At 47.9% G+C, this 13,568-nt stretch overlaps 1 protein-coding gene across 1 annotated transcript in view; it reads right to left on the minus strand.

Moving 5' to 3' along the window:
* The window catches only part of CAPN8 (calpain 8), a 95,921-nt gene that overhangs the window by 79,473 nt on the left and 2,880 nt on the right, over positions 1-13,568 (minus strand). Inside the window, exon 2 of the mRNA XM_004699933.2 lies at positions 3,210-3,279. Coding sequence (XP_004699990.1) covers positions 3,210-3,279 — 70 coding nt within the window. The remainder of the gene's footprint in view (positions 1-3,209; positions 3,280-13,568) is intronic.

The following is a 13,568-nucleotide window of genomic DNA, read 5'->3' on the forward strand; positions in this document are numbered from 1 at the left end:
CTACTTTCCCCAGCATGATGTCCTCCAGGGACTGGTCTCTCCTGACAACGTGCCCAAAGTATGTGAAATGAAGTCTTGCCAGCCTTGCCTCTAAGGTAAGGTGACCAGATTTAAAGTGGGACACCATTGACCGGGGGTGGAGGGTGGGGGTTTCTTGATTAAAACTTTGGTCTATACGGACCAAATAGACCATTCCCTGGCTTGTCGGGCATTCTTTCCAAAAATCGAGCCTTTTTAAAAATGCCAAAAATCGGGACTGTCCCTTCAAAAGCAGGACATCTGGTCACCTTACTCTAAGGAGCACTCTGCCTGTACTTCTTCCCAAACAGATGGGTTTGTTTTGCTGCAACACATGCCTGAGTCTTTCTTCTAAGTGCCTCTGAGTGGACTTGACCCTCCAACTGTCTTGTTAGCAGCAAGCAGGTGACTGTTTGCACCACACAGGGGTGCCCTCTGAGCTGTGAGGCAGCCACTGGTTTACTTCCTAAGTTTCAGTTTGGGGGCTGCTAGCTACAATGTCAGTAGTTCAAAACTACCAGTCCCTCTGAGAGAGAAAGACAGGGCTTTCTACTCCTGTAAAGAGGTACAGTCTTGGAAATGCACATGCAGTTGTACGCTGTCCTATAGGGTCACCGTGAGTTGGCATCAACTCAATGGCAGTGAGTCTGGTTTGGGGCAGGCTCAATCTGTTCAGATCCCAGTGCCCAGACCCTTTCAGGAGCTGGGAGTTTGCGCCTCTTCTTCCTCGGGCCATTAGCAACCACCTGTACCATTAGTTTTGATAGGAATTTAACTCAGAGTTACACCAACCCCAAACTCACAGCCATCAAGTCAATGCTGACGCATCGTGACCCTATAAAACAGTCCCTGTGGGTTTCTGAGACTAAATATTTACAGGAGTAGGCAGCCTCCTCTTTCTCCTGTGGAGCAGCGGACGGACTTGAACCATTAATCACAATCTCACAGGCAGTGGTTCAAACACAGCCCACTATGCCACCAGAGCTTCTTAACTCAGAGTTTGAGTTATCACTGCTATCAAGCCCACTGCGACATATAATGACTGTACAGGTCAGAGTTGAACTGCACCTGTGGGTCTCCAAGACTGTAACTCTTTACGGGAGTAGAAAGCCAAATCATGCCCTCTGAGAGGCTGGTGGGTTTGAACTGCCGGCCTTGGGTTAGCAGCCCAATATGTAACCACTCTGCCACCAGGGCTCCACTCGGATTCAGTACATGGGTCCACGCCCTGCATTTCCAGTCTTGTCTCGATCAGCTAAGGAGCCCGGGTGTCGTAGGGAGTTAAGGGTTGGGCTGCTAACCACAACATCAGCGGCTCAAACCCAGGAGCTTCTCGAGGGACGAGGACGAGGCGGTTTGTTCACACAAGGATTCAGTCTCAGAACCCCCGAGGAGCAGCTCTACTCCATCTCACAGGGCGGCTGGCTGTCAGAATCGACTCCAGAGCAGCGGGCTTGGTTTTGGTCTCCGTCCGCATCACACACTCGCCATGGACATGCTGAAGCCCTGTTTTGGAAACACTTTCTTCTCCTTGCTTAAAATGGTTGCAAAGGAAAATCCATTCCAGTCGATCAATTAAGAGGCACTTACTAAGCACCTTTTCTGAATAAAACATTTATAACAAAGAGCTATTGAAAGTGTGGATTCCACGTTGTGCTTCCCCGAGAAACTCATTAAACAGGTCAAACATTTAGCTTGAAGTGAGGGGCTCTTGATCAGGAAGGGTCAGGGTACTGCTCTTCGGCAGGTGCACCCACAAAGGAAGGGGGCTGAGGCTATGGTTACAGGGGCAGGGGACACAAGTCAGGGTTGGGGCCCAAACCCCTCCAGGCTCCCCAGCTAAGGCCTAGTTGCTTTGTGTATGTTTTAAAAAATTAAATTAGAAGCATTTAAAATAAAATGTCCTGTGAATTTTCACTACCATGAACATTTCAAGCAAACTGGAGAGAGGTTTTCCTGGCTGAGGGGGAGTGGAGGTGGGCAGGGGCTGGCTGGAAGGGTGAATTGCCGAAATTAATAAACACAGGACCATCGAGTTTCTATGGATGCTTCATTTGTAGGGCTACATTGTGCAGCAATCAGGAGACAGCATTTGGAAGCCCAGTGAATTCAGTTCTAGGCCATGTTGTCCCATAAGAAGTAAGCATTGTCCAACTCAATGCAGAAAGCCCCATATATGCGGGCCTCTACCACCACCCCCTCCCGGGTCAGGAGTGCTTATGAGAGCAACAAAGCCGAGTCTGTTAGCAAGGAGACAGACCCAACAATTGAGGCTAGGACTTGCTCCATCAGGTAACGAGCCATGGTTTTTAAGCTTAACTGTACCAAGTTTGAAAGGAATATGGAAAATTAGAAGACTAAGGCTATGAAAGAAAGCTGGGCTAGAAAGATATGATCTATTATTTTCTTACTACTTATAAAACATATCTACTAAGGTATCAACTATGAAAGCGTCTGTAATTATATAGACATGACCACAGCAAGTTTTGTACACTTAAGGGTAACTCCTGTATAAACATCATCACTCACTCACTGCCATCGAGTCAATATTGAAGCATAGCGACCCAATAGCACAGAGAAGAACTGCCCCCCTTGGGTTTCTGAGGTTGCAACTCTTTCCTGGAGTAGAAAGCCTCATCTTTCTCCCGTGGAGTAGCTGGTGGTTTTGAACTGCTGGCTTTGTGGTTAGCAGCCCAATGTGTCACCACTACACGGCCAGGGCTCCTCCCATATAAACAAAATACAACATGGTGGTTTACTTTGTGCACGTAACCCTGGCTTGTGGCTCTGACCTTGGCCAGGCTAAGTGACTTTGCAGGAAATCCCCTGGTAGAGGATACAGCGAGCGCTCGGCATCCGAGATCCACAGTGAAGAAGGCAGACTCAGAGACACAAGCCCACAGAGACCCTCGTGGATATAACCTGAGGATCCTGGTGGTGCCGTGTGGCAAAGCACTCGGTTGCTAACTGAAAGGGGGACCGTTTGAACCCCCCAGTGCTCCAAGGGAGACTGCCGTGTCAGTCTGCTTCGGTAAAGATTACAGCCACAGACAATGAGTCAGAATCCACTCGACCATAATGGGCTTGATGCTTCGTCTATTTGGTCAAGTCTAACAGCTTAATCTGATGTGGCTCATTACCTTCACACACACCCTCCCCCAAAACAAATAGGACTCTCCCCAGTTACTCACCTAGGTCACCTTGACAAATGTCCGTCCGGGTAGCTCCACCAATGATAAACTGCGGGCTGGGACACAATTCCTGCAAGTAATTAGGGACAAGCACAAGTCACCCAATGCTCATTGGTGCTGGCTGCCTGGAGGAAGACACACTCAAACGAGTGGCCCACCAAGGCAAGTCCAGCTCCTGGTGACCTCGGGGTGTCAGAGTACAAGTGTGCTCCACGGGGTTTTCAGTCAGTGATCTTTCCGAAGTGGACGACTAGCATGTTTTCCTAAGGCACCTCGGGGTGAGCTGGACCCTCCAGCCATTTAGTTGACAGCCAAGTGTAAACCCATTTGCACCCCAAATGGAACATTATGGTCACAGTTGCAGGCCTGGAAGCAAGATGGGAGAGCATAAACAGGGAGTCCCCAATTTACAACGTCTTCCAGGGACCACGAGCTGCTCTTCCCCAGTGTGTGTGTATGTGTGTTCCAGACAATGTCGCAAAGGTTCACTCCAAGATGTTTATATACAAATTAGCCAAGTCTAATCAATCAAGTCAAAAATCAGCTTCAAAAAAAAAAAAATCAGCTTCATAAAAATACTGATCAGAGATCAGGTGTAAGGCATCATCAGCAGTTGTATGAGCCCCTAATAAAATGTTTAAAAAAAAAAAAAAAAAAAAGGCATCATCAGAACAAAAAAATCTTACTATGTGAATGATGAGGGGAGTGTGGAGTGGAGATCCAAAGCCCATTAGTAGGCCACTGGAGATCCCCTTGCAGAGGGGTCTCGGGGAGGAGATGAGCCAGTCAGGGTGCGATGTAACAATGATGAGAAATACAACCTTCCTCTAGTTCCTAAAGGTTTCCTCCCCGCTCCCACTACCATGACTCGAATTCTATCTTGCAAGACTGGCTAGACCAGAGGAGGTACACTGGTACAGATAGGAACTGAAAATACAGGGAATCCAGGATGGATGAGCCCTATAGGACCAGTGGTGTGAGTGGCAAAACAGGGAGGGTAAAGGGAGAATGGGTAGGAAAGAGGGAACCGATTACATGGAACTGTGTGTGACCTCCTCCCTGGGGGACAGACAACCGAAAAGTGGATGAAGGGAGAAGTCGGACAGGGCAAGATATGACAAAATACCCATTTATAAACTATCAAGGGCTCATGTGGGAGGGGGGAGCGGGGAGGGAGGGGAAAAATGAGGACCTAATGTCGGGGGTTTAAATGGAGAGAAAATGTTTTGAGAAATGATGTACAAATATGCTTTACACAATTGATGTGTGTATGGATTGGGAAAGCAGTTGTATGAGCCCCTAATAAAATGTTTTAAAAAAAATAAAAAAATAAAATACTGATCAGAGTAGTCAATCATCATAGAATTGAGAACCCATTGAGGACAAAGCCCTCAGAACAAGGTGTGTGGGTGGTCGGGCACGGCCTGTCTTTCATTGTATGGCTGTGATGCCTGCCGCAGCCCAGAGAAGTGAGAATGTGGACCCACCCCACCGTGTGCCCCGCCGTCACACAGCCAGGAGCTAAGCCAGGGCCCCAGTGATGACTGGTGTTGTAACCATCATGCACAAAGGGACAGGAGGTGGGAGGGGGGAAAAGGCAAAGGCGGGGACAGAGTGATGGAACTGTGCTCCTTCCCTCGGACAGCTGCCCTGTCCACACACAGAGAGGGTGAGAATCACGGCTAGCCCTCCAGCAGAGCATTATGAGCCCCATGGACACCCATGAGATACTGGACTGAAGGGTAATGAGCCCACCTGCTGAAGAGAAGACTGAGGGGTCCAAACAGGACAGCTCAACGGCGCTGTGTTCTGGCAATGCACCTACACTTCCTCCACTCCCCCACCTCAGGCGGGCATCTGCCCACAGGCAAGCTGGGCCCGGAGAGCTCTGCTGGGCACACCGGGCACTTTTTCTCTCACTGAGGACCCAGAGTAGTGCCGAAGAAAGGCCTGGTGATCTCATTCCGGCAACTGCGCCTTTGAAACCTCGAGGGGACCCCATTCTGCTCTGATACACCTGAGGTCACCTTGAGCCGGGCTTGACTGGAAGGGCACAGGCTCGTTCCACTTACAGTCCTCTTTGCACCTCAGCAGGTTGGCGCGCGGTGTGAGCAGTGAGAAACACAACGAAATGCAGGCAGGAGAGGCACACGCGTGCTCTCAGTCGCCGTGGGAAAGGAAGCTGGCGTCCATGGAGAGAGCCGAGGGAAAAGCCCATTGTGAAATCCTGGCGTGGAGACCAGAGACCCGAGGAAGGTCCCTGTGGGATTCTGGCAGAAAGACTCAGAGGAAGAGGATATGTGTGCACTCGCAAGGTGGGGTTCTGGAGCGGTCTGTGGAGAGCTGGGTCTGTCCATCCACCCGGCAAACCAGCCAAGGACTGCTTGGCCACAAAGAGAAGGCAGCGCTTCCTACTACAGAGCGAGCAGACAAAGCAAGCCCTCTGCCTGGAGTCCACGCCAATGCCTGGCGACCCGATCGAATGGGGTAGAATGGCTCCCATGAGTTTCAGAGACCGTGGCTCTTTACAGGGGCAGAAAGCACTGTCTTTCTCCCATGGGTCGGCTGGACATTTCGAACTACTAACCTTTCAGATCACAGCCCAATGCATAACCACTGCACCACCAGAGCTCCTTAGCAAACAACCTACCCCAGACACTGCCCCGGCCCCAAACAACAACAATTTGATTTCATGTAGTCAATTCTGACTCGTCGGACTGCTAACTACAAGGTCAGAAGTTTAAAACCACCAGGTGCTACTACAGGAAAGAAATGAAGCTGTCTACTCCCACGAAGAGCTACAGTCTCAGAGGCCCACAGGGGCCATTCGACCTTGTCCTACAGGGTCACTATGAGAATTGATTTGATGGCAGTCAATCAATCATCATGACAACCCCTTGTGTGTCAGAGTAGAACTGTGCACCATGGGGCTTCCCGTGGCTGTGATCTTTACAGAAGTAGGTCACCAGGCCTTTCTTCCACAACACCACTGGATGGGTTCCAACCATCACCTGTTAGGTTAGTAGTTGAGCATAAATCATTTGTGCCACCGGATGAAAACATTATTTTTTTTAAAAGGACAGGGAATCAAAGAGGGAGGGGTGCTGAAGATAGATACTCGGGGCCTTCATGGTCTCAGTGGAGCTACAAAGAGCTGAGTTCAAGTGATGGTCTGGTATGGACTGAATCTTCTCCCTAAAAATATGTGTCAGCTTGACTAGGCCATGATTCTCAGGATTATGCAATTCTACTCCATTTTGTGATCTGATGTAATCGTGTAAGGCCTTGTAAATGCCAACCTCTGTGATGTCGATGAGGCAGGGTTAGAGGCACTTATGCTAATGAGGTAGAATACACTCTGTAGGATTAGGTTGTATCTTTAATCAGTATTCTTCTTGCATATAAAATAGATTAAACAAGCAAGCAGCGATGAACAGGACTTCAGTACCACCGAGAAAGAAGAGCCAGGAGTAGAGTTGGGCCTGGGGTTCCAGGGCTGGGAACCTTATAGACCAAGAGTAAAGTTGATGCCAAGACACAAGGAGATCTCCAAAGGAAGGTAAGATTTTACCCCCAGAGCCTACAGAGAAAGCCTTTCCCTAGAGCTGGTATCCTGTAGGTGGACTTTTAGCCTCTTAAAACTGTGAAAGGATAAATCTGTTTGGTAAAGCCACCCACTGTGGTATTTCTGTTATAGCATCAGGAGATAACTATGTAAGATGTAGCCCTACAACCCAATGTAAGATCATAGCTCCTGCCTAAATGGATGGAAACAACTCATTTGGGCTGGTCTTTTTTAAGAGTATGTATATGAGGGAGATTCAAAATTTTCATAGAAAAATAGAATTAAAAGATAATGGAATTTTTCTATGAACTTCCTGAAGCCCCTTCATATAATTTCATTAAATTGTTCTCCACTGAGAAGGAATATCTGCACATGGGGAAAAGAAACCCCTTCCATCCTAGATTCTCCGATGGATGTTTGAAAGTCAGGGTCGGAACCCAACCATTCAATCAGGTTCACCCTCTCCTTGGGGGGCATAGCCTTCTTATAAGGAAGAAAGTAGGAACCTTCTTCTCTCTGACCCTCCACCTTCCAAATTGCTGGGGTTCTGCCTGCCTCCAGGGGCAACTCCCATGGGCCACCTGATCCTGAGAGCTGGCCCGTTTCCACCAACCTTGGATCCATGCAGCTCTGCACCCACTGGCCTGTAATCCTCCTACTTCCTGCCTCACCCATCTCCACCATCAGCCTGCAGCTACATGAGGCTGAAGAGGGTCTTATGGATGGACATCAGACCCATGGACTTAAGTTGAACTAGACTGGAATACCTTCTTGATATGGAATTATTCCTTGACACAAAGGTCTTCTTGTACATAGATGAGTGTCACTAATTTAACTTCTCTAGACAAGCCAGTCTAACACACAAATATATACATACTCTCACTGCTATCTAGTTGATCTTGATTCATAGCAACACTATAAGATAGGGTAGAACTTCCCAGTGGGTTTCCCGGACTGCAACTCTTCATGGGAGTAGATAGCCCCTTCTTTCTCCTGCCGATTGCCCGGTGCTTTTGAAAGACTGATCTTGCCCAGTGCATAGCCATTGTGTGTGTGTGTGTGTGTGTGTGTGTGTGTGTGTGTGTGTGTGTATGTGTGCCTATACCCTGTAATTGTGGCAAATATATATATGCTTCTATATACATATGCACACATGCCAATGGGCACATTATATAAAACGAAGCATTTGCCATTTCAGCGTGATTTCATGCACATTTCACTGACATTCACTTCAGTCACTATGTTATGCCCATAAGCAAGGAGCGGACCTTTCCCTCTTCCTTTTCTTAATCATCTCCATTTGTACTTCCTTTCTTATCAGCACATGCAGCCCATTATCATGTCACTGTAAGTGGCACAGGTTGTTTATTGCCATTCTCTCGTGATGAACAGTTAGCTTTGTTTTTCGATTTATTTGTTTATCTATCTATTTATTTGTTTGTTTGTTTATTGCAATGTCTGGTGGCTATTTAAAGAGAAAGCGACATCCACGGATACCTGAAAATTCCCATCCTGAATGCTCGCGAGCTCCCAGTCTCCAGGCAATTCTCTCTTTGCTGCATACAAGAGGGAGAGATTTGAGGGAAAACAGCCAAAATGAAGGAGCAAGAACATTTTAATTTAAAAATGTTGTTTAAGAGAAAGAGACTAAATTGTATAAGTGGAAAAAATTACATTGGCAAATGTTGTATTTTATATTTTATAAATATATATTGAGAGAGAGAGAAGTTGTGTCATTAAGAGAGCAAAGGGCACATGGAATGGGCTTCAAGAGACTCTCTCATGAAAAAGCTTCCTGTAACAGTCTCCTTAGAGGGTCCCTGGTGACCTCGTGGGCTACACCTTGGGCTGCTAACTGGAAGGTTCATGGTTCAAACTCAGTGGAGACTTTCTACTCCCATAAAGATTTACAGCCCCGGAGACCCATAGGGCAGTTCTACTCTGCCCAGTGGGGTCACTATGCATTGCCATCAACTCGAGAACAGCGAGTTTGGCTTTTCTGAGTGTTCCCCATTACCAATTCACCCATCAAGGCCCTCAAACAGGCTGCTCCTCTGCTGGCTCCTGTGACATTCCTCTCGCCTGAGACACCCATCACCACAGAGCTTACAAAATTTGAGGGGCATTTTTATTCCTCTCTCACTTACTGCTCTTACTATGTGATAGTGTTCTGTTCGTTCCCTCCTGAAAATTCTCACCCTTTCTGAGCCCTTGCTGTGTCTTGATTTTCCCCTCACCCTTCTGAGGACTCCTCCTGGGCCTCTTTCCAGTGCTCCTCACCTGCGCTCACCCCTGAGCATCATGGAGCCCCAGTGCAGCTCTGTTCTGACTCCACTTCCTAAAGTAATAATATGGCCAAGGACTCTAGCTTGGGAAACCATCCAAACCCATGGCTTCAACGACCAAGCACAGGATACGCTCACCCTGGCAAAAGAGTGCCCTGAGCTGTAGACTCAATGACTGCTCACATGGGATAGGGTCCTTAGAATCGCAGCTAGAAGGTCGATGACGCTCTGCTCCCGCTTTGAGGTGCAGTTGGAAAGCAGGGTGGTTACCAGCAGTACAGGCAGTTGATAGGGAAAGAGTTCAATGCAGAATGGCGCTAAGGGGTCTGTAACCCACAGCTGCCTCGTTGATCTCATTCTGACTGGTGGGCCCTAGATAGAGTTTCTGAGACTGTCAATCTTTATGAGAAGCAGACCGCTTCCTCTTTCTCCCGTAGAGCAGCTGGTGGATTTGAAACCTAAGGGAGATGGGAGGTTCATTTTACGTGTTGTTAGAGTTTGCCCACAGTCATCTCTCCATTGCTAACTTTCTGTTGAAATTCAGATCAGAGATTCAGAGTGATTTGGCAGCCCAACAGTAAGAGGTTTAAAGAAGTAGGCCTCTGTGAAGAGGTGGGGCACCCCTCTCCCCACCCTTGAGGCACTGTTTTTCCTTCCTGTGTAATAATCTTATCTTTTTAGTAACAACATTTTAAAATGACTCATATAAGCATGGCGAAACACTCAGTAAACACTAACTACTCAACCCTCCGATGCATGGACACAGGAAAACACGGGACTCGGTCAGTAGCCCGAGGCAGAAAGTGACTTTGAAACCTCACATGCTCTGGGATGACAGCTGCCGTTTGTCCTGGCCTTTAGTCTTGGTGTGGTATCTCAGGAGCTTGGCCTGTGTGCTTCCGGGAAACCCAATGATGCCACTGTCTTCAGTAGCAGCAGCACCATGAGTGATGCCCACATTCTGAGCTCGGTACCACTAGCTCTCTATTATCTGATCCAGGGGATGCTGCCAGCTGCAGCTTCAGTTTTCCACAATGCTTTCTCTCCTGCAATTACAGTCGGCCACTACTGTCCTCCGGGAACGTGACTGGTGCAGTGGGAGAACTCTCAACCTTCCCTGCAGGAGACCTATGGAACCCTGGTGATTTAGTGGTTATATATTGGGCTTCAATCCAAAAGGTTGGTAGTTTGAAACCACCAGCCACTTCACAAAAGAAAGAGGGGGCTTCCTATTCCCACTAACAAGTATAATCATGGAAACACAAGGCAGTTCAACCCTGTCCTGTGGGGCCACTCCAAGTTGGCATTGACTTGCTGGCAGGGAGTGAGTGAGTGAGTGAGCGAGTGAGTGAGTGAGTGAGATGCAGGAGATCTGGGTTTGATTTCTCGTGCTAGCCACCACCCATCTGACAGTGGAGGCTTGCCTAGTGCTATGATGCTGAGTAGGGGTCAGCGAGCTTTCAGATTAAGATGGACTAGGAAGAAAGGCCTGGCAAATCACTTCCAAAATTTGGTCAATGGTGACTATTTCTGCTGTGTACGGAGTCAACACAGGTCTGGGACCAACTCAAGGGCAGCTGACCTTCCTCTGAAGACATTTGAATAGCCCCTTTGCTCATACCTGTCTTCTGTCTTGAATTGACTTCTCTTTGGTCTCTAGCATGATCTTCTCCCTCCATCAAATCCAGCTCAAATATCTCCAGTCACTAACCTGTCCCCAGTTCCAACATTAGCAGCCCTGGTGATGTAATGGGTCAAGCACTGAACTGCTAACTACAAGATCAGCACTTCAGTTCGCCAGTCGAGTCTCAGGAAGAAGATGAGACTGTCTGCTCCCAGAAAGATTTACCGCTTGGAAATCCTAAGGAGCAGTTCCACTCTGCCCGGTAAGGTCACTATGAGTCAGCATGGACTCAATGGCAGTGGGTTTTAGAGTTAACTCATCTGACCCTGAATTCCTATGAGATTGTGTTCAGATTTATATTTCATACTCCATAAATTCTGTCTTGTGATATTAGTGACAGCTCATTTTAGTAACTACGTACTCTGGTCAGGCACTGGGCTCAACCCATTCTCTCATCTAAGTCTTAGGATAACCCAATAAGATGGTAATCTTATGATTCCCATTTTATGGATGAGGAAGCTGAGTCTTGGAAATACAGTAATGACTGGATATGCTGACTGACCCTGTCAACAGAGGCTGTACAATGCAGAGGGTGAGGCAGAGTTAGTAACAGCTTCATGGTGATGAACAGCAGAGAGGGAACCAAAACTTGAATCTGTCTGATGTCCAGTCCCTGCTCTTAGTCACTCTGATCCCTTCCAGTTGTCTGCTGTGCCCTGTCTCTCTCGCCAGGGAGCTAACCCTCCTGGAAGGCTCTTCTCTAGAACCTGCACACACCCAGCACTCTAGATTCACCAAGCCAAGAGGCGGCAGCAGCTGGAGGGAGAAGGGAAGCCATGAACAGAGGCCTCTCCATCCCGGTCCTTCTCCTAGCCTTCGTCCAGTAATTCAACCTCTCAATGTTTCTCTTAACTTGGGGTGACTATTCCACGGGGCTTTATCATGCAGCTAGCATTCCTCTCTCTGTAGTTCTCCTTCAGATTAATAAACTACTTACCAAAGAGTAGACTTTTCAGAGAAGACCATCATTGAGTGGACTGTAATCGGTCTCACTCACACTGGACACTGCTCCAACCATAGGGGCCTGGTCTGGGCAGTAAAAGAGGATGCAGGGATGCAGCTGCTAAGAGAGCTCCCTGATTGCACACTCCCAAGAAAAGCCTCGATGCCATTGAGTCATGGCAACTCCTGGCGACCTCGTTGGACAGGGTAGAACTGCCCCTGGGAGTTTCTGAGACTGTCACTCTTTACAGGAATTGAAAGCCCTGTCTTCCTCTGGTGCTTTCAAACTACAGACCTTGCAGTGAGCAGCCCAATGGGGAACCCCCGCACCACCAGAACTCCTCTGATGAGCTCACACAGGCCACCATCGTATTTGTGCTAGGATCATTATTCCTACCCAACACTAGTGGGGAAATTGCCTGAGGATCGAAACAGCTCATCCTGATAACCCAAACTTGCACAGGAACTTCATCTCGACAAACTTGTCTTCCAATCCTTGGAGCAAGAGCACAAGCCAACCCTTCACTCTACAGCTTAAAAACAAGCCAAAATATCCTTCAGCGTCAAAATGTCAAATGTTGTGATATCAGAAAACATCTAAGTAATCAGTTTATTACCGAGAGGGCAAAAACATAGATCCATACATATTTGATCCATCTCACCTCCTTCCTACACTCCCCCCAAACCCACAGCCAGATTGTCAAGCCCGACTCATGGTGACTCTAGAGAACACAGTAAAACTCCCCTTTGGGTTTGGGAGACATAAATCTTTACTGGAGCAGACAGCCTCGTTTTACGCTTGTGGAGCAACTGGTGGGCTGGGAACTACTGACTTTCCAGTTGGCAGCTCGGTGCAGAATCCACTCTGCTACCAGGGCTCCTTCTTTCTCTGTGGGAACGTGGGTCATAAGAACTACATCCAAAATGTTGTCCTAAAGTCCCAGGAACAAAGGAAGTCACCCTCAAGAGTCACTATTGACCTTACAATGCAGCTTATTTGTAGACACCCCAAGCTGCTTACAGGCCCCTGCAAGGCTCCATGGGGGGAAGGAATGAAGCACTTTCGGAACATGCTGATTTCCCCACGTTTGGAGCCACATCTCCAATACAGAGAGGCTCTCCGGCAGGCGACTCAGGAGTCTCTTTGATGCTCTGTGAGAACTCACAGGCTACAGACGGCGTGCCCTCCAGCACACCCTTGTGTGTGAGTGTGAGCCTGGCCTACAGCAGCCTGCGATAATCCTTCATGCATGATGGAGGATGGAGAGGCTCAATTTTGACATGCACTTATCGATTTCACACACGTCCGAAAACTCTGAAGGATAGGTGTCCTTCAATCCCACATGAATCAGGTTTCTCTAGCATATCCTCTGCATTTCAAGCCTCTGTTGACAGTCACCATCAGCACATGAAGCCCAACCTGCATTTCCTGAGAGGGTGAGGGCAGGTGAAGACATGGTTGGGTAGACAGGGTTGAGAAAACCAACCAAGCAAAGCCCTTGCTGTGAAGTTGATTCCTACTCAACGTTGGCTCTTATGAAGGTATCGGCTTCACCACTTTCTTCTTCTTTTTTAATCGTTCTATTGGGGGCTCGTACAACTCTTTATCACAATCCATCCATCCATCCACTGTGTCAAGCACATCTGTACATTTGTTACCACCATCATCCTCAAAACATTTGCTTTCTGCTTGAGCCCTTAGTATCAGCTCCTCGTTTTTTCCCTTCCCTCCCCGCTCCCCACTCCCCCTTGATAATTTATAAATTATTATTATTTTGTCATGTTCATACCCTTGATAATTTATAAATTATTATTATTTTGTCATGTCTTACACTGTCCGACGTCTCCCTTCACCCACTTTTCTGTTGTCCGTCCCCCAGGGA

Source organism: Echinops telfairi, unplaced genomic scaffold (assembly GCF_000313985.2).
Source record: "Echinops telfairi isolate 266 unplaced genomic scaffold, ASM31398v2 ScPeMD7_7424;HRSCAF=8462, whole genome shotgun sequence".
In the NCBI taxonomy this organism is placed as follows: domain Eukaryota; kingdom Metazoa; phylum Chordata; class Mammalia; order Afrosoricida; family Tenrecidae; genus Echinops; species Echinops telfairi.